Below are 25,117 nucleotides of genomic sequence, written 5' to 3'. Positions count from 1 at the left end.
GTTCAGCATTGGTGCCCAAGGAAAAATTAAATTAAATCGTTCTGATGAATGCTAGCAATAAATCAGTCTGGTCAGCTGCTGCTGTTGAGACTTCTCTTGGTTGCCCCGTTGTGTGGTTGTCCCCTGAACCAGGGTTCTCGGAGGGGCCTGTTATCTGCTCCTCGGTCAGCAAAGGTACGGGGGTCCCGCAGGGAGCTGCATCCTGCGGCATCCATCCGGCAGAGCTGGGTCCTGTGTCTATACCTGCTGCACGGCGGTAATGCAATGAAATTGCCTTCAGTGGGAAGCACCTATCCTAGATAACTTTAGATAAACAGTTAATAGAGCACAATTGTATGAATCATCTCTTCAGTAGCTCTTCCAAGGGAGAACAATCAAGCAAATTGTGCATGATACAGTTTCATGGCAAGTATCTAAATATATATGCTCTCATACATTGGCGGGTATTTTTTCCTCAGTAATCTGCATATATGCTTTACATAGTTTTGATCTTCTGATTTGTTCATGTTTCTTGCCTCTTTTTCCTTATTAGTGCAGTCATAAACCATAATACCATCCCAAAATAATATTTAATGAAGCTTTTGAACTTATCATGGTTAAAAGGATTGGAAATGGGGCAAAAATTAGTTTAATTGCTCATAGTTACTTACTTGAAATTTTCAATTGCATTTTCATGGTATCACCTGTTATGGGTTTCATTTTCCTGACAGAGAAGATTTTCAGATGCAAAAATTGATACAGGAAATTTTTCTATGATTTTGAGTGCCTCCTTGTGCTATTTATGGAATAACTGCACATTGCCACTGAACTTCGGTTGAGCATTTCTTCTTTTTATTTATTTAGTGCTGAACTGTGCACATGTATTAAGCAGTTCCCTTAGTGCTGGTGTTATCGTTGTAGCTGTTTGTCACAACGCTCCTTTTCAGAGTAGGTTCGCCTTTCTTTTAGCTGTTCTTGTTTTGCTTTTTAAACTTGGCAACTTTTCTGTAATGTGGGAGCGTGTATTTTGTAGCAGGTACAGCTTGCCCGCAGGAGCACGCCGCTGGGGCACGACTGTCGCGGCTGGGTTTCCTGCAGCACACTCAACACAAGCAACTTCAAACACATGCTATTAAATATATAATATTATATACATAAATAAATGTATATTATATCCCTTTCTATGAGATTTCTGCAAAATGCCCCAGGAGAAGCCCCGTTCCCTTCAGCAGCGATGATAAATTTAAGGACAGGACCAGAAACGCGAGTGAAAGAGGAGTTGCTAGTTGCCTCCGAGTGCAACGATATTTGCTTGTTGTCCTTGAGTGCCCAGAAGATTGGATTAAAACAACATTATTAGGATAGGAAAACTATCTTAGAATGATAATTTTTATCTTACCCTTTTAATTTTCCTCTCTCTGACCTTTGTAAAGGGAATGACTTTTACGCTGCCCGGTGTGCAAGGTATTGTATTGGCAGGAGTGGAAAAATCTGTGAACTAACGTGGCCGTGGGAGCAGGTCCTTCGTCCTGCTTTGGCAGGTGGTGGTCCGGGGCCGTGGTCCCGGCACGCCGCTCACCCGGCTGCTGCCCGGGACACCACAGTCGCCACGGGGCTCATTGGAGATGTGTGATTGTGGTGTTTATGGGTTTTGAACTGTTTTCCATGTCGTCAGCAAGATGGCATATCTCTCCTTTCATGTCGAGCACCCAAATGAGCACAGCGGTGATGGTCTCTACTGCCGAAACCTCGGCCGGCCCCTCTCGTTATCCCAAACCCTGGAAGAAACCAGCGTCGATATTTTGCGTCCTTAGCAAAACGTGCTTGAAGCGGGTCTTGCAGTCTGTATTTTTCTCCAGGATAAGTGGCCGATTTTGCTTTATATAAATAAATAAATTCTAACACCGAGGGCTTGTAACTGAGAATGAATGTGTGCTGCTGCGATGCCCCTAATGCCAGGTGAATTACTGTGGCTTTTCTGCCTCTCCACTTTCGTAATAGGCATGCAATGAAAAAAGACTGAGAAACTCGTAGAGAAGATTATTACGAAATTCTTGCTTTATGTTTCCTTTCTTTCTTTTTTTTTATTGCTGCAGTAACAGTGTGTGTAGGCATTTGCTAGCTGAACGGAAGCCAGGTGCAGTATTCATGCATCTGAACTGTTGTTACTTCAAGCCGTGAGTTATTCAAGAAACGTATATTAAATATGTGCTAGTAAGGGAAGGTTTAAGGTCCGGTGCTGTAACATCTTATTATCAGCAAAAGTGAAGTGGTGGCAAGTCAGGTGTCTTGGGAAGCGCCTGGTAAGTCTTATATATGCGTATATGAGCATGTGTGGATAGAAGTCCACTTTTAAATACAGGTTCCAAAAGTGGTTTCTTTTACCGGCAGTGCCGAGGGTGGGTGGCTTTCTGGCTGGAACGCCACGTTTTGCAGGGGCCAGCCAGCCACCGATCTGCGCAGCAAAGTGTTTGCAGGGGCGTACGCAAGTGGGCTTCCTCCTTCCGTCATGCCGACTTTAATGTAATATAGCAAGTCAGTCTCTAGCCATGTTGAGCAAACTTAATTAGTGTCGAAAAGTGGCTTGTTTTGCAAGGTGATCAATTTTTAACCTCCGTAAATGACTTTCTTTGTGACTAATAAATTAAATAAATTCTATCTTTTTCATGCAGTACAGTGGGGCTCATAAATACTGCTAGCAGTTAGAGGCTAGTTTCACTTGATTACCTTTCCCATTTCTGTTTTTAATAATGCTTGTCGGAGTGGGGAATTCAGTCACTTTTAATAATGTGACAAAAAAGTGGCCAGAGCAGCCTTGCTTGGTGGTGCTGAGCTGCCTGCCGGCATCTCTGCCCCTCTCGGAAGTTGTGCCAGGACCTGGCCAAGCCGGCGGCCCCGGGCTGTCGGGGAGGTCCCCTCCTGCCCGCGCCGCTCTCCTGGCCATCACCATCTCCTCTTGCAGCGTCAGGCATGGGGTGTCCTCTCTGCCCACCTTGCCCGCGCTCGGCTGAGGGCTTAGGCAGGACTTCACCTGGGAGCGTGGAAGAAACCCGACTACCTACAAAACCCACGCGGCAGACTGGCTTTCCACGACTTCTCCATGGTTACTGTGGATGAACGTAGATGGATGGGATGGACGTAAAGCAGCCAGGGGATTTTGTCTTTTCTATAAGCTCTCAGTTTTCCAAGTCTGTGATGCACCATTAAGAGAGGTAAAATTTCCATAACAATAGGAATGGTTCTTAAGTAATGTTTTGGCAGTAATGTTGAGTTTGTATTAAAAATCAAAATGGAAAAAAAACTACTCAAGGGTCCAAGGAGAATTTTTGCCCCTGCTGGCGCCTTGCATCACTGGGTGGGCAGCGAGGAGCCGCTGCCACCTGGTCCCACCCGCCCCGCTGAATCGGAGCGGCCCGTGAGGGGCAGGAGGGGAGAAGGGCTGTGGGGAGGGTGCCCGGGGCGGCCCCGCGGCGGCTGGAGGGGTTCGCGCCCGCCACTCTGCGGGAGCTCAGGGAGAGAAATGCGATGGTGCGGCATAGCCCTACGGACCGCGACGTGCCACGGGGTCGGGTCCTGCACCACTACCTGCGTCACTGCGTGTGGTCAATTTTTGGCGCTCAAGACAGCGCAGGAAGGGCTTTGCTTGAGTTCCATCTGCTCCGTATCTCTATAGCCAATGATACCTCCCAGAGCTTGATGCTGAGTACCTTGAGCCTCAGGAGCAGTCTCCGGAGCATCTCCGAGTGCGTCACGTTGGGTTGAGCAAGCCGAGCCCCTGCAAGGGTGTAGGTCCTGCTCCGGGAGGATGACGGTGCTCAACAGGGCTTGCTCAAGCAGCACCCTGGCGTGCTGGGCTGGTGGGCGGCACGCTGTGATTGCAGGTGACCTTGGCGATGAGGTCTGGCAGAGAGGTTGCGGCATCTGCGTTCTTGAGGATGTTTTGCGGGAACCCTGGAACGATGAGAAAAGTACCTAAGGAATATTCAGATGCTCCTTCCAGGGACTGTATGTTTGATGCTGCTCAGAGATACTTTGACCTTCTAGTTTATTACGAGTCGGGAAAAAGTCAATATTTCTCAGGTTGGCAAAGTTGGAGGAATTTTAATGAGTTATTGAGTCAAATAGTTAATCCTCCAATAACAGATTTTTTTTTCCTTTCAGATTTACAGTGATAAAAACAAAGACTTAACTGGGACCAAGAAAAATGGGAGTTTGTTACATGCAGAAATTCTTGCTTGTTTTTTGTGCTTTAACCCCTTGGTCATTAGGAGATGAAATGCAGCTTCTGCACTGGTGCACTTCAGATTGGACGTTGGGCAAGCAGAGGCTGTGTCTACATTAGCCAGGAATTTAGCATCATAAAAAGTGGTCAACAGACTGAAGTAGCTAGTGCTGATGCTCCTCGCTTCTCCATTGCATGTGATTAGCGGAGGGGCTTCTTTGGATTAATTTGCTCTGGTCTGCTTGGCTGAACAGCTCTGCCGCTTGGAAAATGCCCTGGGCGCACCTGGAGGATGCAGTGGTGACACGGCCACCATGCGGTTTGTCCCATCAGGAGCTGGAGGGCGTTTAGAGCTGTGCTTTCTTCCAAAGGGATCCAGCTAGCGCACACCAAACGGGTGCCGAGAGTCGAGGCTACGTGTGGGAAACATGGGCGATCGGGCCTGGCTTCGACCCTGCGCAGCTGGTCCAAAGTGACTCAGGAGCGCAGCCCAGCCCTCGACCGCTGCTTCTGGGTGGCTGCATGCTGCAGGCTGCTAAATGTTTATTCGTGTTTTAATTACGCCTTTTGCAGCGTCCCTTTGTAATTCTCAACTTTGTATACTCCAATTAACATAGAACAATCTAATTTCCTGAAACTCTCTTCATTGAGTTTAATGCTAATTATTGCTCTGAGTGGTGGCTTGTTTGGAAGTATCCTGTCCCAAATAAATTACAATAATGTTCTGTTGTAAGCCTTTAAGTGAGGAAATTTCAGAAGCAGAAAATATTACAGCGTCAAGGCAACTTCCTTTGCCTTTTAATAACATCAAACAATAGATAGTACAGTAATGTGCAGAACATGATGGCCGATGAATTTTTAAAAGAAGTACAAAATTATTTTGCACTCACTTCTCGGAGTACGGGGGTAGATTCTGATAGGCGTTTTTGCAGCCAGATGCCTCTTCCCATCATATTGTGTTGAGTTCAGCGCTACTCCATCTTGGGGGTTATTTTTTTTCCAAAGCTCTCACCAATTGTCTACGTTAACCTACGATGAAATCTGTGCGACTCTTAGCCAAGGGGATATTCTGCCTCTGGCCAATAGTGAGGGAGCGCAGGTACGCGGGGAAGGTCGCAGTCTGCAATGAAGCTCCTTGGGGGGTGGCGGCTAGAGGAGCGCAGGATTTCTAAACTGCTTTTTTGAACGTATGTCCAAACTTTGGACACTGAAATACTCTCTCTGGATTTTATTCTGGGGTCTACTTTTGCAAAGGACTAAAAGAGCACCAGGTCCCATGTCCATCGCTTTTCAGTCAAACGCTTTTCATGCTTCGATAGTTTGAGTCAGAGCTGGAGCTTGTGAGCCCAAATGTGAAGGTCCTCTCCAACTTGTCCCGTCCTGCTCTCCAACGGGGTGTGCTTCTAGCCTCCCAGTCCTGTTATCTTGGAGCTTGTGATCGTCGTGCTGCCGTGACAAACGCGCGTGCTGTGTTAGGCAAAGGAGCGAACGCTGACGTTTTCTCTTCTTTGCAGTGCTTTATGGGCAGGATGGCCTGCACGCATCGTGTGAAAAGAAGTACTGCGGCCGGGGGAGCAAGTGCGTGGTTAACAAGGAGACCGGCCAGCCGGAGTGCAGGTGTGTAGAAGACTGCAAGCCCAGCTACATGCCGGTGTGTGGATCTGATGGCAAATTTTATGAAAATCACTGTCAACTGCATCGAGCCTCGTGTCTGCAGAGGAAGAAGATCTACATTATCCACAGCAAGGACTGTTTCTTCAAAGGTAGGGCATCATTAAAAATAAATACTTCTACAGAACTTCCATCATTCATCTTTCCTTAATCCTGATAAATGGCTGAATGGTATGCTTTATTTCTAAGAGATAAATTTTTAAAAGATGATTTATTCTAGGACTCCATAGAACATAACACAATGCTTTATGCAGCCATTAAAATCTGAGTACCGTTGCCCAAAATGTAATCAAACTGAGTACTGGTAAATAATTAACATCATTGTATGCATTGCGTGCACTCTGGTTGTGCTATTCGGTACTTACAATTTCTAGCATAATAACGTTTTACGATCTAATTCCTTTGGTGAGGCTTCAAACAAGACTAAGATGTTTAAAAAAAAAAAAAGTACACAGTATTACAAAAAGTTTGTTGCACAAATGAGAAACAAAATCATAATTCTCTCCTGAAACTGAATGCGGAAACTGAGCGTGTATCAGCTGAGCAGTGCATTTCACTGAGCATGCTAGGCTTTGGCAAGGGGCTTTACGATAGATGTGATGAGGTAGGATAGGGTGGGACATGCTGTGGATATTTTGGGAACCATCAGCTCCACGGGGTCAGCGTTTTTTAAAGGGCACTGCACCTGATAACTGCATTTCAACCCACTTAAATGACACAGCAAAAGGAGAAGAACTATTGAGACAAAGTCAGAGGGGTGGAAGTGTACCGAGGGAACGTAAGAATGATGACAGGCAAATGATGAAGGCCTTGAAGATGTATTTCTTTAGCAAATAACTAGCAAATCAGTTCATTGCATAAATGTGTCTGTGCAAAAATGGAACGCGTAAAATAGGGGTTTTGGAAGTTCAGTACTCCCACAGAAGGAGCAGTGCTCTGAATTAGAGTTTACATGCTGCTGTTTCAAAATGTTTGTTCTTCCAGGAAAAACAGTGCAAAATAAGTTGCATAATCTCTGGATGAAGTTCATAGCTAAATAGAGTGTATATGCAGTGTGTGCGAAAAACCCCCCAGGTATTCCTTTACTAGGCCAGGTTCCTTGGCATAGTGCTGACATTTAGCTCACAGCCCTATAGGCTCCTCTGGCCTACAAAGACCAATCTGGTGTTTCCGTCTGACGTGTGAAACCTCACTGTGTGTTTGGTGGCTCCGTCGTGCCCGTTTCAGGACGCGGTGACGTTGGTAAGAGCGTGCACAGTGACCGAACGTGGGGAGGAGACTATGGACGTGAGCTCCTTGGAGCAAGGGTAGTTTCTTATTCCGTTATCGCAGCTCTCCTTGCACAATGAGCCCGACTCTGGTAGGCGTTTAAGCACTACGGTGATTAAGTCGTGAGAATTTTAAAGACGATTCTGGTTACCAGTAGGATGATGCATACATGTTTAGCTGTTTTACTGGTATAGTAGCAAATTCCATTACTGTCATTGGTCCAAATGACCAGAGGAGTGGAGTCCTATGTCTTTAACATTTTTAATGCCATGTACCATCCTGTCACAAATCAAGTGAGGTTGCAGTAGCAAAAGCTGTGTGATATAATGCCAGAGAGTGGGAGAAGTCCCAAATTATTTTAGTTCTAATAAGAGGTCTTATAAAGGCCTCACTAGAGTATATCTTGAAAACTCATTGTCAAATATGACTCCTTATACGTACAGAAAGATTTGAGTGGGTTGTTGCAAACATCTCCAGTGACATTTACGTGATCAAATATGAAAATAATTCCATTATCTTCAGCTCACTGGGCACTTGAGCCCCTAAGGAGTCTAACTGTACACAGAGCTATCCATCACATGCTCTCATTTACTAACAGATGCGAGTACACGATGTCAGAGGAGCGTATTTAAGAAATAGGGGCCTATTTGAAGAGATAGGCAAGTGTCTAGTAAGATAGGATACCCTTTGGAGATAGGAGAACATTACTGTGCTTGTCCTGCTGATGAGGCCCTGAGACACAGATAGACTAGCTGAAAATTTGCAGAGCTATCTAGACACAGCTGTGCTCAGCATTGCAAAATCTAATAGGTTTGGAAGGGTCTGGCTTTTGATGGGATGGAGGAATCAGTCGTAGGATTGACTCGGTGAACATCAGCTGAGGTACTGTAACTTGCCACATGCACTTGTGTAAGCCGTTGCTTCATGAGACAAGGCTTTCTGCATCAATGCTGGAAGAGCCCACGTTATTTTCAGCACCTGCTTTGGTGCCCGGAGAAGCCAGTGTCAGCTTGTGTGCGGCCGTGCTCCGAGATGGGTGGATGGCTGATCTGCTCAGAGGTCCCACCCCCGTTCCACACCTTGACCACACGAATGGTTTGTTCCCGCACGCGTAGGCGGCAGCGCGCCATTAGAGTGGTGTTGCTGCTGAATACCACGCTGTTGGTGGTGGTGCTTGTGAGCGATCTTGCATCAACGTAGGTTGAACCTAAAGCCTAGTCATGTTACTTAGTCTCCAAAAGCCCAGCCTAGTGCCCTTCTTCCAGGAGAGAAATGACCGCCCTTCGTACCTCAGCTAATCCATTGCAATTAGGAGGTAATTAAGTCTGGGATCAATAGACTTTGTATGGAAGTTAGAAAAAAGAACAGTAGCCTTGAAAAAGGGTCACCTAAAGGTATGTTTGCAGGAACAGATCACGGTGAAGAGTTTATTTTGCTTGTCGCTTTAAAAAGGAGCATCTTTGCAAAGATCTTATTGTCCCAGAGATGCATCTTTTACAATACCAACTATGTGGATAGCTCGTTTTACCATTAGAAGAGTAATTACACTTTCCCACTAATGAAGCTGTTGTTTATCCTTATTCAATTAAACGCCCCGTGGGAGTGCGTTGGGCCATGACATGCTCCCTCAATAGCGTGCTGCGGGGACGCCAGCTAGCTCACAAATGGCGATGCCAACCTTGAGCTGTGCAGCGCCGCTCCCCTTGCCTCCCGCACCACCGCTGGTCCTCCCTGCAAGGCCTGCAGGCGAGGCTTGGCCATCAGTTTGAGCCAAGCTGAGTTGCTGCCGCGTCCTACATGCCGGCTCCTCCTGCCGAGCGCTGGCACTAGCATTGCTGCATCTCTGTGTGATGCCAGATCAGGGCATGGATCTGGCTGAGAACAGTCTTCAGCCCTGAATAACTGCGGATGGAGCTGCAACCTCCAGAGAAGAGGTCCGGGAGGCGAAATGCTGGTCTTCATTTCACCCCTGGAGACCCTGCTGGGACTCAGTCGCTCAGTGCTGTAGGTTTTCCCTGACTCCCCAAAATGGCTCTTTGGCCATTTCTTTCATTCTTGCATATAGCCTGCCCTTCTACAATGATGTTTCTGGCCCAGCTTTTTATTCGTTCCATATCACATATACTGTTAAAGAAAATGAGTTCTCATTGCAGTAATCAGTGCCTCTGCAATGGCTGTATTATACCTAATGATACAATGTCATGCCTGAGTACTTCCCTGAACACACCATGAAATGATGTCAGAAAGTAGTAGTTTTGTGTCCCAGTTTAGAGTAACCCTTAAATTCTTGTGATGGAGCCCTGCTCAAAGCCGCTTTTCAGCAGAATGGGAGCTTTATGGAAGGGAAGAAACAAAGAGGCTCTCCTCCTCCCTTCCTGCATGAGTAAATAAAAAAGTACTTCTGTTGCTGTCTGCAGAGATGAAATGTAGAAAAACAAATTTACCTTTAAGGGGGAATAATCTCACTGCTATAGAGTAGGACTCCATAGGAATATTTGGCTTCAGCCCTTGTTTCTGCCACACAGTTCATGAGTAACCTTGCTGGCATCCTTTCATTCCTTTTTACCTCAGTCTCCTATTTGTAAATCAAGAATGATAATGTTTTCTTTTTAATAAAAAGTAATAATAACCTATTAAGCTACAGATTATACCGGCATTATAAACACAACATTATAAGGCGTCTCTGCTTGGAGAAAAATCCTGAAGGTGCAGAGTGCCCTGTTTCAGCTGGATATAAGGTTTCTCTCTGTCAGGAAGCATAACCTTCCATTTATTTTCTATCAAGTAGGTAGTTTAATTATTTGAGTACAATTAGGCAGATGAATGGGCTTCTTCAAGGGTTTTTTGTCCCAGCTGACTTCTTCAATTAAGGTTTGAATCCCTGCGTAGAAGTATCTGAACACCGCTGCAGACGGCGTCTGTACGGTCGGCTGGTTTAGCCAGCTCGCAAGGGGGCTAGCCTTGCGCTGGGTGACCTTAAAGTGCAGGTAGAGCAAATGTAGATATGGAATATAGATCAAATATTCCCCTTCCGTTTCAGTGACTGAGCTGGCTCTCTCTGCAAGAAATTGTTAAAGCCAGCAGCCAGGATCTGTTTCTTTTGTGTTTTGGTATTTTGGGAGTAGGAAAGGATTGTTTAGGGTTTCTTTTGTTTTTTTGTTTTTTTTAACATATCATCTGTGAAGTACTTTGATGTATAGCAAATGCTCATGTGTTGCTACAAGCACTGTTTGATTTTTTTTTTTGCTGCCTCACTGGCATTTTATTCTGTACTAGCATTAATACAAGGAAGAGTCGGAAGACAATCAATCTGGCTCTGGGCAAATGACTGATTCCTCCTTCATGTAGCCTAGAATGAAGCAGCATCCTGAAACCTGGAAGATCCAGCACATGAAGTGTGTGTGCCATTTCGCAAGTGTGTAGGTTTTTAGGTTTTGCCCTGCCGGTGTAGTAAATAACCAACTGGAACTTGGCATTTGCATCACTGCAACTTGCATTTTGCTCATTGCATCTCTTATTTTCCCCAGATGTTCCTCCTAATACTGCTTTTCTGAAGACATTCAGGTTCCCCTGTAGCGTTGTTTGAAATTACTAGATGTCTCTGAGCGTAATCCGGAAAGTCAGCGCCTGGAGCCGCTTGGAGCATGCCGTGTGTGGACATCTGCTCCCGGCATCAGCAGAAGCTGGGCACCACGGGGGGAGTGTGGTGACATCCCACCAGCTCCAGAGGTCTCCGAGCACCTCGTCCGCCCCTTCTGCTGCCACTGGGAGAGGATGAACACCATCCCCTTTCCTCAGCTGGCAAAGCAGCTGATAAATAGCTGGAAAACTTTCCTCAATGTTTGGAATCCAAAGGGAAATATTAGAAAGCAGAAGTCCTTGATGGAGCTGTCTCGGGAGGGACGTTTCTCCCCGCTGGCCTGTGTCCCGTACTCCGAGCTGAGGAAACTCTTTTTGGTCTGTATGTCTTCATCAGTAAGAAACAGAGTCTGTGGTTTTCCCAGAGGAAATTGTTCTATTTAAGACTTCTCTGCTCTGTGGGTGTTTTGGGTTTGTCTGGCTGGTTTCTGCCCGTGCCTCCGTTTGAGTTCCTGTAGTCATTTGATTTCAGCGCTTGGCATTTTTGACTGGGTGACAAAACATGTAAGGATGAAATTCTTTTGCCCTCTGCCAAAGAGGAAAAGAAAGAAATTCCTCTTCCCCAAAAGAGCTTCCAGTAGCGGTGAAAGTCTGAAAGATATCTGTGCTCAGGATGACAATTACTGAGATGTTGGAAAGGAGCAGCTGGCCTGGATACGTTTCTGTCTGAATAAATGCAGAGACTTGGGTAACGCAGCCATATCGTTTTAGCGCGGTGATTTGGACTGTGCTTTGTTTTCCCAAGCAGCGGTTCCTTTCTTTCCACTTCTGCGCATTTTTTCTTTCCTCTTGACTTTTTACACGCACTCAGTCTCTTCACTCGCTTCTCTGTCTCTTAGCCAGCAAAACTGTGCGTACGCCACTCGCTGCAGCGTCTCTCCGTTTCTCCCTGTGCCTTTTCCCTTTCTCCAGAAACATGGGAACACTTTATTTCTCCTGCAATGTGCATACATTACAGACATCTTTTTTTCTTAAAGCTAGGCTTTTCCCTCTTCAGGATTTAGGAATAAATTCCTTTTTTTTTTCTTCCTCTTTTTCCTCTCTATTCTTCCCCTTGCTTTTTTTCTGCGAGATCAGCAGTCCTGAAGCGCTCCTGTGTCAGCCCAGCCTGGTCGTCCGGCACCCGCATCGCTTTCCCGCGCTTGTTCTTTACTTCTCAGGTTCTGACATAGTTATCTAGGTGTACTGTGTGGTTTGTTTTTTTGTTTTGTTTTGTTTTTTGTTTAAAGCTCAACTTTTCTTGCTAGGATATCAAGTGTCTTTGTGCTGCAGCTGGTCAGACTTAGTTTGTACGCTGACATGAATTCAGTGCAACTAGGTTGACCAAATTCTTGAACTTTCAGTTAGATAAATGCATTAGACCTGTGCTGATTACTGTATTCTTTTTTTTTTTCAGTCCAAGCTGTACTAGATCTCTAATCTTATTTGATCTGACAGAATATTACGTGGGAAATTGGGGCATTCTAAAAGCATTTTCATGCTCTGGTATTCCAGTCCCATTCTGTCTTCTACCAGTCTCTCCCAAAATGTCAGTAATTTTTTCAATAACGTGGTTCGTTACTTGAAGATATATATTTTTTCCTTTTCTTTCTTTCCTTGGCAGCAATTTTCCTCCTCACAAGGTCAGTTTTTGCACATAGTAGATCGTACTTTTAGATGGATTTAGGATGGAATTTGGACAGAAATTGGCGTGACGCCCCCCCGCCTCTGCACGCTCTGCTGCGCTCAGCTCCAAGCCCGGTGCCTTTGAGCCGCTGGCGTTTCGTGCTACTTACCTACATCCAGGCTTCCAGAGTCTGCCCGCCCGCCTGTAGGTGTGCGTGTAGGTACCGTCGACAGAGTAAAAAGGAATGGGTCTCTCGTGACATAGGTACGTTATAGACGATGGAGCCAGGTTCTGCGCCGTGGCACCTGGTGGGGGAACGAGAAACGAGGGGAAAAGTTGGAATGAGTGGGTCAGCCTGGACGGAGAGAAGGAAAAACTCAGGAGGGTTTTTGTCCCCAGGAGGGAGGGCAGTCGGGCAGGGGACGGGTTGCCCGGGGAGGCTGCGCAGTCTCCGTGCGCAGAGGTTTTCAGCTGGAAACAGCCCCGAGCAGCCCGCTCCGGCCCCGCTGAGCGGCAGGCTGGACCAAGTGACCCCCGGAGCCCCCTGCCCACCTGAATTATGCTCTAATCTTACGGTTTCGTGGCCTAAAATGATATCTTTCATTTTCAACTGCTGATATTTCTCTCCTTCAATCCTCAAAAGCTTTCTTTCTAATTATGGCAAATGGTAATCTGCATGTTGACAGCAAATTTTCAATGCTTGAATGTAAATGAATTACAGACTTGGGGGGGGGGGGGGAAAAGCTAGGCTGATAACCCACGCGACGTAGCGTTGCCCTGATCTCAAGTAGCTGTGAGCTCAGCCGCGGGCGGCGGTGCTCTGCTTCCTCTGCACCTTGTTTGTTGTCCGTGCGTTAGTCCGTGCGTTGGTGCTTCCAGGAGCAATTTGTTGTAGGGAACAGCATTTCAAAACATCCCTGAGAAGGTGTTGAATGTTTTGCTCATTTGGTGGTTGCAAAGCAGACAAACCGGCTCTGTCGGCTAGTGTGCAGACTGCAAAGAAATCTGCTCCATTTAACACTCCGTATCTTTCCAGCTGGAAAAATCTGAGTGTGAACTAATGGCAGATTTCCCATCTGGCAATTAATATTTCCCGATTTAAATTTGCAGTGCTGCTGACAGTGCTTCGGTGGCAGTAAGATGGATTTAGAGCTGTTGGTAGGCATGTGATTAATCCCACTCAGGAAGAATCTGGGGTCTTCAAAGAGCAGGACTGGCTTATAATGATCTTTTCAATGTCCAATGTAAATATATTAGGAGTTTCAAATGTTATGTATCATACTTCTATATGTAATGGAAATACGTGTTTGCTCTCAATACAGCTGATATAGTTCTTAATATACTGAATACTGAGTATGTTCTCAATATACTTGGTGTTCTGAATACCAAAAAGGATTCCTCGCTATTCCCATGCTGTGTTTTTCAGCTGGAAATCCCTGTTCATTAATTCCTTTGGGGAGTGATCAATTACACCTGGCTTTCAGGTGGAATCCTCTTAAATGTGATTGACAGCTTAATTCCAAATAAATAGACTACATCCATCTTTGGGGTAAATTATGGAAGTTCAATTGATTTATGTAAGGATGCAGAAATGGGACAGTCTGCTCTGAGGTTTGGTTGTAGGAATTTTTTATGAGTATGTATAAGGGTTTTAATAATGTTTTCTGTTCATTTTCATTTGAAAAACTTTTGCTCATGTTGCTGAAATTCATGGGAGTGAAGCTGTGGCTCCATAAGAGTGAGTTGTGAAGTGCTCCCTGATGTAGTTGGGTTTTCTTTGAAGGTTAAAAGTACTTAACAGAATGGAAAATATGAGCCTAAGGAAGAAAACCAAAAATAACCACAAAAAGTTCCCAAAGAAGAAATGCAGACAAGAATGAAAAAGTGAGTCCTAAAAAAGAGCCTTTGTGCGACCTAATGCATATTACTAATAAGAAGCCTTCACTGAGGATGTCACACCTTTAGGGGTAACCCTACTGGTACAGAGCGGAATGAGGACTCGGACAGGCAGTACAGGCTGCCCCCAGGACCTGGGAATAGGAGAAGGCAATATTGGCTGCTTTTCCAGTGTAATTGTTCATGAGAAGTCCTAGGGTATCCCACCAGGAACTGTTAGTGAGCAAATATTTAGTATATTCTCTAGAGAGATATGACATCTGTCTTGGCAGTGGAGAACGATGTCTGTACTAGCTCATGAGATGTGAACTAGTCAGTGAAAAGGAGAGCTGTGTCTGCAGGAAGTCCTTGTAGCGTACAGATGGGTCACCTGTACCAGTGTCCCGAGATGCATCCATATGTCCCTGCTGCTGGAACGCCACCCAGATGCGTCCTGTACATGGTGGCAGATCTCAGATGTGGTCGGTAAAGCTGAATGGGGGGGGAAGATGCACCGTGGATGAACTAGTGAAAAAAGCAGTGTTATCTGCAATCATCCCTAACCAGCGGTCCTGGGCGTTTTTGATAGCTCCAGGCCATCTGGGGAGTGCAGGAGTAAGCGCAATGTAGGAGTAAAAAAAGGAGTAAGCACAAAACTTTGTTTTGAATAGGAAATTGTGTAAAGTTTGTGGGTTTTTTTTTTTTGCAAAGGTCGTGAGTGGGGACCCTCTGAACCATCTCACTTGGTGGCAGCCATCAGTTTCATCTTATTTAAGTATTTGTCTATTAATCTTTTTCAGTCACCAAAGTTGACGTGTATGGTCGTAATATCGCCTATAAAACCAAACAGCTTCACATTCTGTATCAACCAGTGAACAAAGGAATTAAAGGATATTTCAACAGCAGCATTAACACCTTTAAAAAAAAAAAAAAATCTGAATTCTTCCTCCTAATTTCTTTCCTATAATTTAGGGCACGTTGGTTGCCCTGAGGTCACTAAAGCCCACCATTTATGAAACATGCTGCCTGGCAGCTCCACTTCAGAACCAGCCGGGCATTAGCGCCGTTTGCAGTCGCTATTCTGCCTGAGCATAAGGGAGGATGTCAGAGATGTTTAGAAAGGGTTTTAAGGAACCATTTGCATCTGAAAATAGAAGCATTCACCCTAAGATTTTATGAGAATGTGGTAGGAGACAACGGCAGCATGAGACAATCTCAATTTAAAGACTCTGGAGTTGCAGCTTGGTCGTTGTTTAGGGCAGAGAGGGGAAATGAAATTATACTTCAGGGTAGCACACGCTCCTCCTGCGCAAAGACTAGCACCGGAAAACCGTAACCACAGTCATTTCGCTGAAGCGACGAGGTGCTCATGAAGCTGCGTTTGAAGCACAGCATTAGCAGTGGCGGTGGGGAATGAAAGCAGAGGATGAGGCTGGAGGAAAATGGGCGAATCCAAGTAAAGGATGTGGAAAAAGGTGCAAGGATGTTGCTGGCGTTTACCAGCTGGTGTTCCTATCAAGCCTTGGGTAACTGCTGCCTGCAACGCTTACTGTGTTACTGAAGACCAGCTTGAAGCACTGTGGATGCAGCCAAGTGCCGAGCGGACAGCGCTTCCTGCTGGCTGGGGCCATTCCCATCCGCTCATGCCAATGGTGAAGTTCATCCTCTCGACCTTCCTTAGCACTGGGAAGGATCAAACCTAATTCTGAATGCTTGGGGGGGGTATGCTCAATTTTCCGTGGAGAATCCAAATCAAACTCTCTTCTGGAAGAGGGATATTTAGTTTAAAGTTGGATTCAGTTGAATTTCTAATACTAAACAGATTGCTGGGATTTCTTATTGTAGTAGCTGTTATTTTGCAAACACTTATTAATTTTCAAGCAAAACAGTTGCAGGTGATTTTTAAATTACTCCTATTACTGAAGCGAGTAAAGCAGTTAACAATACTGAACCTATCGTGTAGAATTTATTGCTGGTGACAGAGGTACAGTGAGCAGCCAAACGGGCTTTCCAAACCAGCTGGGTGGTTGTCTTTGCTCATTAAAAGAGGTGTAGGAGAACTTCTGTTGGCTTTTGTGTTGAGATCCTCTTTCTGAGATACACTCCGAAGTGTATACTCATACTCGTTGTGTGTGAAGCTCATGTTAATGTCGGTGTACAGTGGTAGCAGTAAGCAGCGGCTGTTGACCAGGGTTGCTGTTTGGTGGCACTGCTGTCCCTCCGAGTGCAATTAGAGTACATCATTGCTCAAAACGTGTCCCAACCTGCCAGGTACCTCAGTGTCATTAGCAGTACAACCGCGGATTTTCGTTTGTATTCCTTCTGTTACTCCCATTGCAGATGTTCACTCAAGGTGGTTTGGTGGTGTGCAGGACCATTGCAGGTGTGGTGATTTTACAGGTGTTTGTACATCGTGGTACCCCCAACAGCTCCTCCAGCCTGTGCCCCTTCCACTGATGGGCACTATGTGACTTTAATCCTTCCTGTGATGATTAAAATCTTCCAGACTGAGTTATTGTGCAGTGATCTCACAAATCCATATAGATATTCAGATGAATTTCCCTTCCTCTGCCTGTTCACAAACGCGACAATGTGATACTTGTCTTTTCTGTTGGAGAGCAGGAGTGTGGTTGGTCTGCACCTCTGCCTTTTATTTAATTTGAACGCCATTCTTAAAACATCTTGAACATAGACTTTCTGTTTTGTAAATATTTTTTTGTCTCCTCTCTGAGGCATCTAACCCCGAATCCACTGTTTGCATGTGCATAAGGAAGGAAAGACATTGATGTTTCAACACAGAAAGTTGAAGTAGCACTACTCTACGTAGTAGAAGCTAGTCCTCAAGCAAGGGAAAATATTATTTTGATATACTTTAAAAGAACAAAGCTGAACTATATGTAAATAACAGGACAAAAACTAGGTAGGAATATGATAGTATCTTTCCTGTACGGGAGGGAGAGATTATTACATTACAGAGCATTAATATTGATTTAATAATCTTCCATAACTAGCTGTAAAGCTCAGTGAATACAGGCTACGCTGTGGAATTTATAAAAGTGATCATTTTTAAATGCTGGTTTCATTTCGTTTGCTAGTGGGCTGATAGCGTTGAGCTAACAGGTACTTGCTGCCTTTCTTGAAGGCTGCAGATCTATTAGTTAAACTTGTTAAGCTGTGTCTGCGGCTCTGATTCATTTTTGTTGCGCTTTGATCTCTGTGCAGTATGTAGAGCCTCTTCTGTTGTTAACACAGTGCACTTGCAAATAAAATCTCGCTTTTGCAAAGTCCTGCGGTTTCATCACCGGCGCGAGGAGCATCGCTGCGGCTCGGGCGTGTTGGCGGTGCAGGCGGTCGGTGTGCACGGGGCTGGGACGGTGCCTTGCAGCGGGTGGAGCAGGGCTTGCCTATGTGCTCCTCTCGCTGGCTAGTACAGAAGAGGCTGAACAAACAACATGGGTGTTAATCCACCACTGGATGCATTCAGGGAGCCACCCAATTTTTGGTGAAGCCATGAAGAAGCTTAAAATTAGTTTAATTCGTTCACACTTCCAGGGCTTGTCTCAGAATGAGTTGGGATCAAGCAAGTGGCTGTATTCATCGTTTTCCTTTTTGGAAGGGAAGGCTAGCACGTGCTGCATGTGCTTTCCAAATGGTTCAAAGCAAAGCACAACACATACCGCATAAGCAGGGAAAACTCTGATTTTTTTATACTTTCTTCATTGGTGAAAGTCAAGAATTCCAACTGCTGTTGACTTCACATGTTTTCTGTGCTGGGAAACCTTCAAAGGGCAGCGCCTGACAGCAGCGATGCAACATTGCTGGGACACTTGGCAGGTGCTTCAGCCTGGGAGGGCGCCAGGCAGGAGCTCGGGGGCCGCTCCTGGAGAGAGGTCAGTTATTTACGTGAAGAGTGTCAAACCTGCAAAATACATCGTTCGGCTTTGGCTGCGACCACCAAGAGCGCAGTAGTTCTCCTCCTCAGGAGCTTTGTTTGTGAGGGTGGCGCGGAGAGGAGGTGGGAGAGGCCCGGTGGTACCAAAGCAGAGAACATACCAGTATCTTAAAGTTGGCTTGACTGGGGGTGAGTACCTGTGCGCTGGAGCTCAGCGAGCAGAGGGGGCACGTGGACATCGAGTCTCGATCATTTCATGTGTACTGTGGTGTTAATCCAGTTGTACGTAAAGACTATCCTGTCCTGCGGGATTTTTTCAAGATCTGTGTTTCTTCCTAGGGCAGGTTTCTTTTATTGACAGCCATTGCCATCAATAAGAAACCAGGTCCTGATTTGCCCAGAAGTCACTCCTTCAAAAAAGGCCAAGAGACTTGAACAGATTAAAACCAGCAATATGCTCTCCTTTCAGACAGCAAAAAAGCTGGGAATACTCCCCTAACACTTGTTCTTTTCAGGGTTAGGTATGTTGGCAAATATATGCCTATGGGAATCTGAGCTCTTCCAAACTCTCAACACTAGCAAAGTTGCTGTCATTACTCCAAAATGCCATAAATGCTATTTGGGTAGAAATGACTTGAGCTAATTAAGAGGAGCTTCACCAATGAGCCTTTGAGTGCTAACCTGCGGTGCTGTGGCAGGTGACTTTCAGTAGGACATCTCCATCTCTGGGCCTGAAATGGAGCTGAAGAAAACCTTTAAAAAAGTACCCTGAGAGAGACCAAGAGATTACTTAAAAAAGAAAACTGAGACGGTTGCAAGATAGAGATGAGCATTAAAGATTCACATGATTAGATCATGATAAAGAACACTGGGAACTGAATGAGGGAAAACGAATACAGACAATAAATTTTAGAACTAAGGGAGACTTAGGTGAGGAGATTTAGAAATGCTTTAAAGATAAAAAGGACTGACATTTGAGAACAGTTGATTAAAAGCTATTCAGCACAAATGCTAATTTTTCCTGGGTGCTCAGTATAAAAATCCATGGAGCAAATTGAAATTCTAAATGCTGGGGAATACTAAAAGACTTGATGCTGCAGATTCAATTAAGTGACTACAAGGGAAAAAAACCTGTGCAGCTTCCATCAGAGTTCATTCCAGCTCCTGCCTCTCAACTGTATGATTTAACAAACACTTTTTGCTAATATGCTTGAGAGGAATGATTCCTGCAGGAGGTGGCATGAAGGCAGAGGAACACTATTTAAAATAAGCACTCAGCCAGAGCTTCGCAGCATGAGGTGCTGATAAAGCCCTTTGTAATTCCTAGGTTGCTTTTTTGCATATTGTATTGAAGCGGTATTCTGGCTGGAGGTACATTAAGTGCTCACGGTAAGGTTATCTGCCTTCTCTCTTCTTTGCGAGATGAAACTGTTCCCACGAACATTGAAACTTGACATCCCAAGCTAACGAGCGATCTGCAGATTTGGACTATCTGCCCGTGACTCAGAGGGCTCTTCTAGGAGAAACTTTTTTTGCTAAACAGCTGAGTCACCGTGAGGAATTTCAGTCTGAAAGCGCAGAGTTAATTAAAGCATCGCTGTTACTGTACTTGCATGCTGGTGACGCAGCGGGAGCTTGGAGCAGGAGCCTGGTGTCACCGCGTTGCAGCCAGCTGGCTCCTGGGACATCGGGAGGGTGAATTCCCCCGACCATCCCCTTGCCCGGCGCTGATTCGGATGGTAGGTGTGCGGTTTGCTTCGGACCGTGGTCCATTAAGCAGCCGGTCCTGGTTGGCTGGTGCTTCATGAACGAGTGCCAACGCTGTGGCCAGCGCCTTGCCGTGGGGCTTCTGCTGCTGACATGTGCATGTCAACTCCATTAACCAGTCACAAATCAAAGAGAAAGAGGAAGGTTTCCAGGTGAGATTTAAACAGGAGGCTTTTATTAATAATATTTTGCCTTTTCCATCAAAATGTCATAGGATGCTTTGAAAAGATGAATGAATTAGGTCTTGCAACGCTCCTGCGTGCCAGGAAAATAGTCATCTTCACCTTACGGGATGGGGAGTTGCAACCCAAAGGAGAGCCCGAGGCTTCCTTGAGGTCACAGGAGTGACTATGGGAGCGCTAGCTGGAGCATCCCCATCCCACTGTCCCAGGCCCTATGGTATTCCCTGGCGCGTGTGGTTTTTCCAATGCATATACCTGGAACCTAAATCATGGGGTTAGTCAGAGGGGGAGAAGGGTGATGGGTTTGCATTCAACGGTAGATTTTTGAATCCGATCCAAGCACCGTACTCGCCAAAAAGTTAACCGACCGGCTGGGACTGGGGTGCCGGATGAGAAAGGGGATTTTGCAGTTTTGCAAATGCACCTGCAGCCTTTCTAAGCGCGTAATAATCTTGCTGAATGGAAAGCCCCATGGTAATGAAATCATGAGATGGAGAAAAACAGGACTTGTCCCTCTTTTGCTCTTCTGGTTAAAATTTCAGAGGTGGAAATAACTTCACGGTGTGAAGTGACAAGCTTGCAAGCTTACAATTATATTTAAATGTAACCTTCGTGGTAGAAAGCCGATGGCAAGGCCAACAAAAGGAAGATGTTTGTTTTCCTTTTTGCGTGAGAGTTGTTTTCACTAAAAGCAGCCTGATGGGCTGAACAAAGGTTCACCTGTAAAATGTGCGGTGTTTTATCTTCGCCACAATAACTGCAATCTCCTTTCAGGACCTTTGTCAGATTTTTGCCCTTCGCGGCTCGCTCTTTTCTTCTACCACCCTAGCAATTTAGTGTGGGAGGACTGAGCGACTGCAGCTGTTGTTCAGGAATAATGCAAGGAATTTCATTTTTAAAATGATGTCGGAGGAATAACAGGAGTGTTAGCGGGATTTTATTTATTTATCCTGCTCAGAGGATTACGATCAAGGCGTAGCGCAGCTCAAAGAGAAGAGCTCGAGCGCATCCGGCGCGGACACGGGGCTTTGGCTTTGCTGTGAGAGCTCAGGCGAGAGCTTGGCGTAGCGGCATCGTTGCCTCGTCCCTGCTGCAGCGCAGCAGCTCTCCGGGTAGGTTTTATATATGTTTGGAGCAAGACTCGGAGCCGCCGAGCTGCGGTCGTTTGCGCGTGGTTTAATGACACCGCCGTGCAGGGTGTTATTTCTTTGCGTTGCGGTGGTGCTTAGGGGCTTTCCCTCTCTGCGTACCTGCGGGGCGGTCGTGGAGGGTTTCCAGCGGACGCCGCGGTGCCGAATGCCAGCCGCCGCTGGGAAACGCTTGCAATAACCTAGAGCCAGCCAAACGCTGCAAAAACATTTCCAGTGAATATTTAGTTTTATTTTCGTATGTAGGCGCTTTGGCTGTATCCGTGGCCCTTTAGTTCGCTTGTCATGAATATTTTAGCAAATTGATTTGCGAAGAGGAATGTTGCCAGTAAGCAAATGTTCAAATATTTGTAGAAAACTGGTTTTGAATTTGTTGCCACAATTCCTTGGTGCAGAAGCCACGTCATAACGTTGTTGTGGGAGACCCGGCAGAGCTGGTTAAAGCGGGTCTCACTTGGAAATGTGGCTTTAGAACTTGCCCATGAGGAAACTGAATCAAAGCTTGGTCAATGGAGGCGACTGTTCTGCACAGTGACCCATCAGCGTGGCATTGGGGCGCCTTTCCCGTAAACCAATAGGAATAACAAACACCTCTTGTGGACTTTCAAGAATCCCTGATTTTATTTTTTTATTTTTTATTTTTTGGATCAGAACTCTGCTCAGGGTCTTCTGAGGGAAAGATTTAGACATAAAAAGATACTTTAGTGGGTTGGATGTCCCTTATGGGAATGTTTTTAACAGCTAGTCAGACTCCAGGTTCCTTTGCACTTCTATGGCCTGAGCCTGCGGCTCTGTTCTGTTTTTATTTTACTTTATTTTTTGTCTTGGCAAGCAGTTTTTTCAAGTTGTATCAAGAGCATAATGTTGACTCATGAGCCCATAAAGTCCTAGTGGTTTTATCTAGGTGTTCAAGAAATCCTGGGACGGTATGGATGCTCGTGGGTTGGGGTGTGTTGGGGCGGCAGCTGCGGTACAGGCGCGTGTTGGGTGTGCGTTGCAGCAAGGGTGCAGAGCGCGCTGCACCGTGAGCATCGCAGCCGCCGGCGTTTCGGTGCCTGCAGGAGATGCCCTTCGATAGTGTTTTGATCTTTGCTTTGTTCCTAACCCTAAGAGAGGGGTGCGGAAGTGATTGGTTGATGGAACCAGTTGCTGTTTGCTCACTGCTATGTTCTTAGTTGCTTATTTTGCTCAGGAATTAGAGGCTAAAGGAAAAGTAATGGTTGGGAAGAGCTAAAGGGGTCTCATTTGGCTTCCTTTAGGACTGAGGAACTGAATTGTTGGAGGTATTTGGGGTGTGTTCTTCACAGGAGATCTCCAGCGTTTCTGTTCCTCAGAGACAGTTGCTCTTTACTAGCTTGTACTAGATAGATCAGATCTGTTTCACAAATATTGATTCTGATTATTTTTTTATGAGTTTTGAAACTTTGTCAAGTGTTGTGGAGCCAAATTCACTTGGGTGAAGTGAGATGGGTACTGCAGTGCTGTCAGTAGTGCAATTTTCTTTTGCCGGTAGCTCCAACTGTGTAATTATCTGTTATTCAGGATTATTTGTGAGAACTTTTTAGCATCTTCCTCTTGAGCAAATTGTAACTATGGAGTCGCAAACAGTTTTGCTTTTCAAATGCTTCATTAGGGTAGCCTCCAGGGAAAGCCTTAGCAAGCTGGGGGAGGAACATAAGTGGGTAGGAGGAAGAACGTGCTCTGCTGCCTGGGTTGGCCGCACCAGGCTGCTGGGTGAAGGTTTCAAGGTATTTGGGTAGTCCTTCAGATTAAGGTGAAGGCCCTGCAGTTCACGCTGGAAGGCAGGGAGGGAGCTCAGGCTCCCCTTGAGCTGCTGCGGGGTTGGAGGTTGTGTGGCCCTGCGGAGCTGCCGCTGCTCCGAGGCCGAGCTCCACGGGAGGCGCGGATGTGCGAGCCGGCAGGAGCCACCGCTGGCCCTCCGAGGACGGGGACCTCCCAGGGTCACGTTGCTGGGGCTCTCCAGCGGGGCCCGGCACCACACGAGCCCTCGGGCTGCAAACACCCAGGCGTGGTTGGACTCACCCAATTGCACCCAAATCACCGTTGCCATCGCCACGCGCAAGGTGCAGGGACTTCTGTCCGTGCAATGGAGAGGATCGTCTCCGTCCCAGAGAAGTTGGCGTTTCTAGCACTACCAAAGCATGGCAGGCGTGTGGCAAGGAAGCTCTGCTTTTGCACGAGCTCAGTTTTAACAAAACGCCAGGCTGCCGAAGCCCTCGCCGTCCGCGGGTTTCTGACGCACCGTGGACAGCGGGGCGGTTGGCACGAGATGCACTTAGGTGCTGGGCCATGAGACGGGGGTGTACGCGGGGAGGAAGCCGCGGCCCCAGCTCTGCGCCCCCCGAGCCACCAGCCTCGTCACTTCCCATCCGTTACTACGGCGTGGCCGTTTTCTGGAGAAAATTATTCATCGGAATAGTTTCCCAGGTTCGGCAGCCCTGGGATCAGCCTAGCTAGACTCGGCAGGTACAAGCGAGATCATCTCTTTTTGGAAGAGCTCGGTGTCCAGCGCGTTCAGAAGATGCTCAGCACATCTGAAGAACATCCGTCCCGCTCGTCGCTGGGCGTTGTCGTTCTTGGAGCCGCTGCGGAACGGTGCCTGGTGGGAAAGGCTTCGCGCTCCCGGACACCTTTGGCTTTGTTTTAACGGCAGCATAGCTTGTTAAATCCAAGCAGGCTGCCAGGAAATCTTGCTGAAACTGTACAGTGTCGATGAAGTAGAAGGCTGTTTAGACAAAAACCTCGGCCCCTCTCAACCCCTGCGACTGTGGCTGCAGTTTTCCTGGAGCAGAAGAGGAAGCTAATTGACGGCATCTTGTGGCCCCACGCTGGCTTCCAGCTAGATTTTATTTTACTTAATGAGTTTGTGAAAACCAGAGCACCGTTGCTTTGGGGTCACTAAAAACGCGGACAGGTCGCCGGCTGCCCTTTCGGGCTCGTCACTTGCAGCTAATCCCTTTGGCTGTTTGAAAGCTGGGAAGCTTCGTTTTTGTTCGCGAGTGGCGGTTGCAGCGTGCCGGCCCGCCGTGGGGCCGCTGCCGGCGTCGGCTCCGGCTCCTTCGCCACCCCGCGTCCTGCCCTCGTGGGGCGCCGGACGCCTCCTGCCTAAAGTGAGCTTTGGCGCGCTCCTAAACTGATGGTGGTTTCCTAGGATAGAGATTATTCAGAAGGCTGCTTTTGGTGTTTGCAGAAGACTGTTGACTTTTTTCTTTCTTTTTTTGGTTTTTGGGTTTTTTTTTTTTTTTCTGCTGGGCTAAGGTGCTGTTCATCGTGGCGCATGAAGAGACGTGTGCTTTTTTGCATTTCAGCCTTGTTGCGTAGCACGTGCGTGGGAGCAGCGGAGCCCATATTGAGCTATTTAACACTTCTTCACACTCACTTTTGAAGCCTTCAGAAAAGCTCAATAATTGGGGAAGGATTTAAGAAGTGCTTTATTATCCTGTCTTATCTTGTTATGGTCGTGAAAGTGGATATAGTTAGTAATGGAGACTAATCGGTACCGTTATATCTGCACAACTGAAAGTCTTTGGTAATCTGAGATCTGGGAGTGTAGTGATAAAACTTACTTTTCTTGACTCGAACGTAGCTAAGGTACGAATGGTTAGCCCCAAAGAGCCTGTGCTGCAACAGGAGCATCGCTTCGGACCGCGGTGCCCTGCCGCGAGTCGCCAGGCGCCGCTGTGTCGCGGGAGTCGTGTCCCGCTTCCCGAGAGCAGCTCCGCAGGCGAGCCCGTCCCCGCGACGGCGCCGACGTTCCCAAGGATTCAGGTATATAAGTTTCCTGTGGAACATGATGTTTACACGTTTTCTTTTACTTTTATAATTTTTCCCCTTTTTCTGCCCTTC

The 25,117-nt window shown here is 46.5% G+C and overlaps 1 protein-coding gene across 1 annotated transcript in view; it reads left to right on the top strand.

The window, feature by feature from the left end:
- FSTL4 (follistatin like 4) overlaps nt 1-25,117 on the top strand; it is a 251,808-nt gene that overhangs the window by 75,289 nt on the left and 151,402 nt on the right. The window contains exon 3 of the mRNA XM_026063318.1: nt 5,716-5,964. Within this exon, the coding sequence (XP_025919103.1) occupies nt 5,716-5,964 (249 nt within the window). The remainder of the gene's footprint in view (nt 1-5,715; nt 5,965-25,117) is intronic.

Source organism: Apteryx rowi, unplaced genomic scaffold (genome assembly GCF_003343035.1).
Source record: "Apteryx rowi isolate R43461 unplaced genomic scaffold, aptRow1 scaffold_2, whole genome shotgun sequence".
Taxonomy (NCBI): Eukaryota; Metazoa; Chordata; class Aves; order Apterygiformes; family Apterygidae; genus Apteryx; species Apteryx rowi.
Note: the sequence above shows the minus strand (reverse complement) of the source record. Positions and strands in the feature narration are given on the sequence as shown.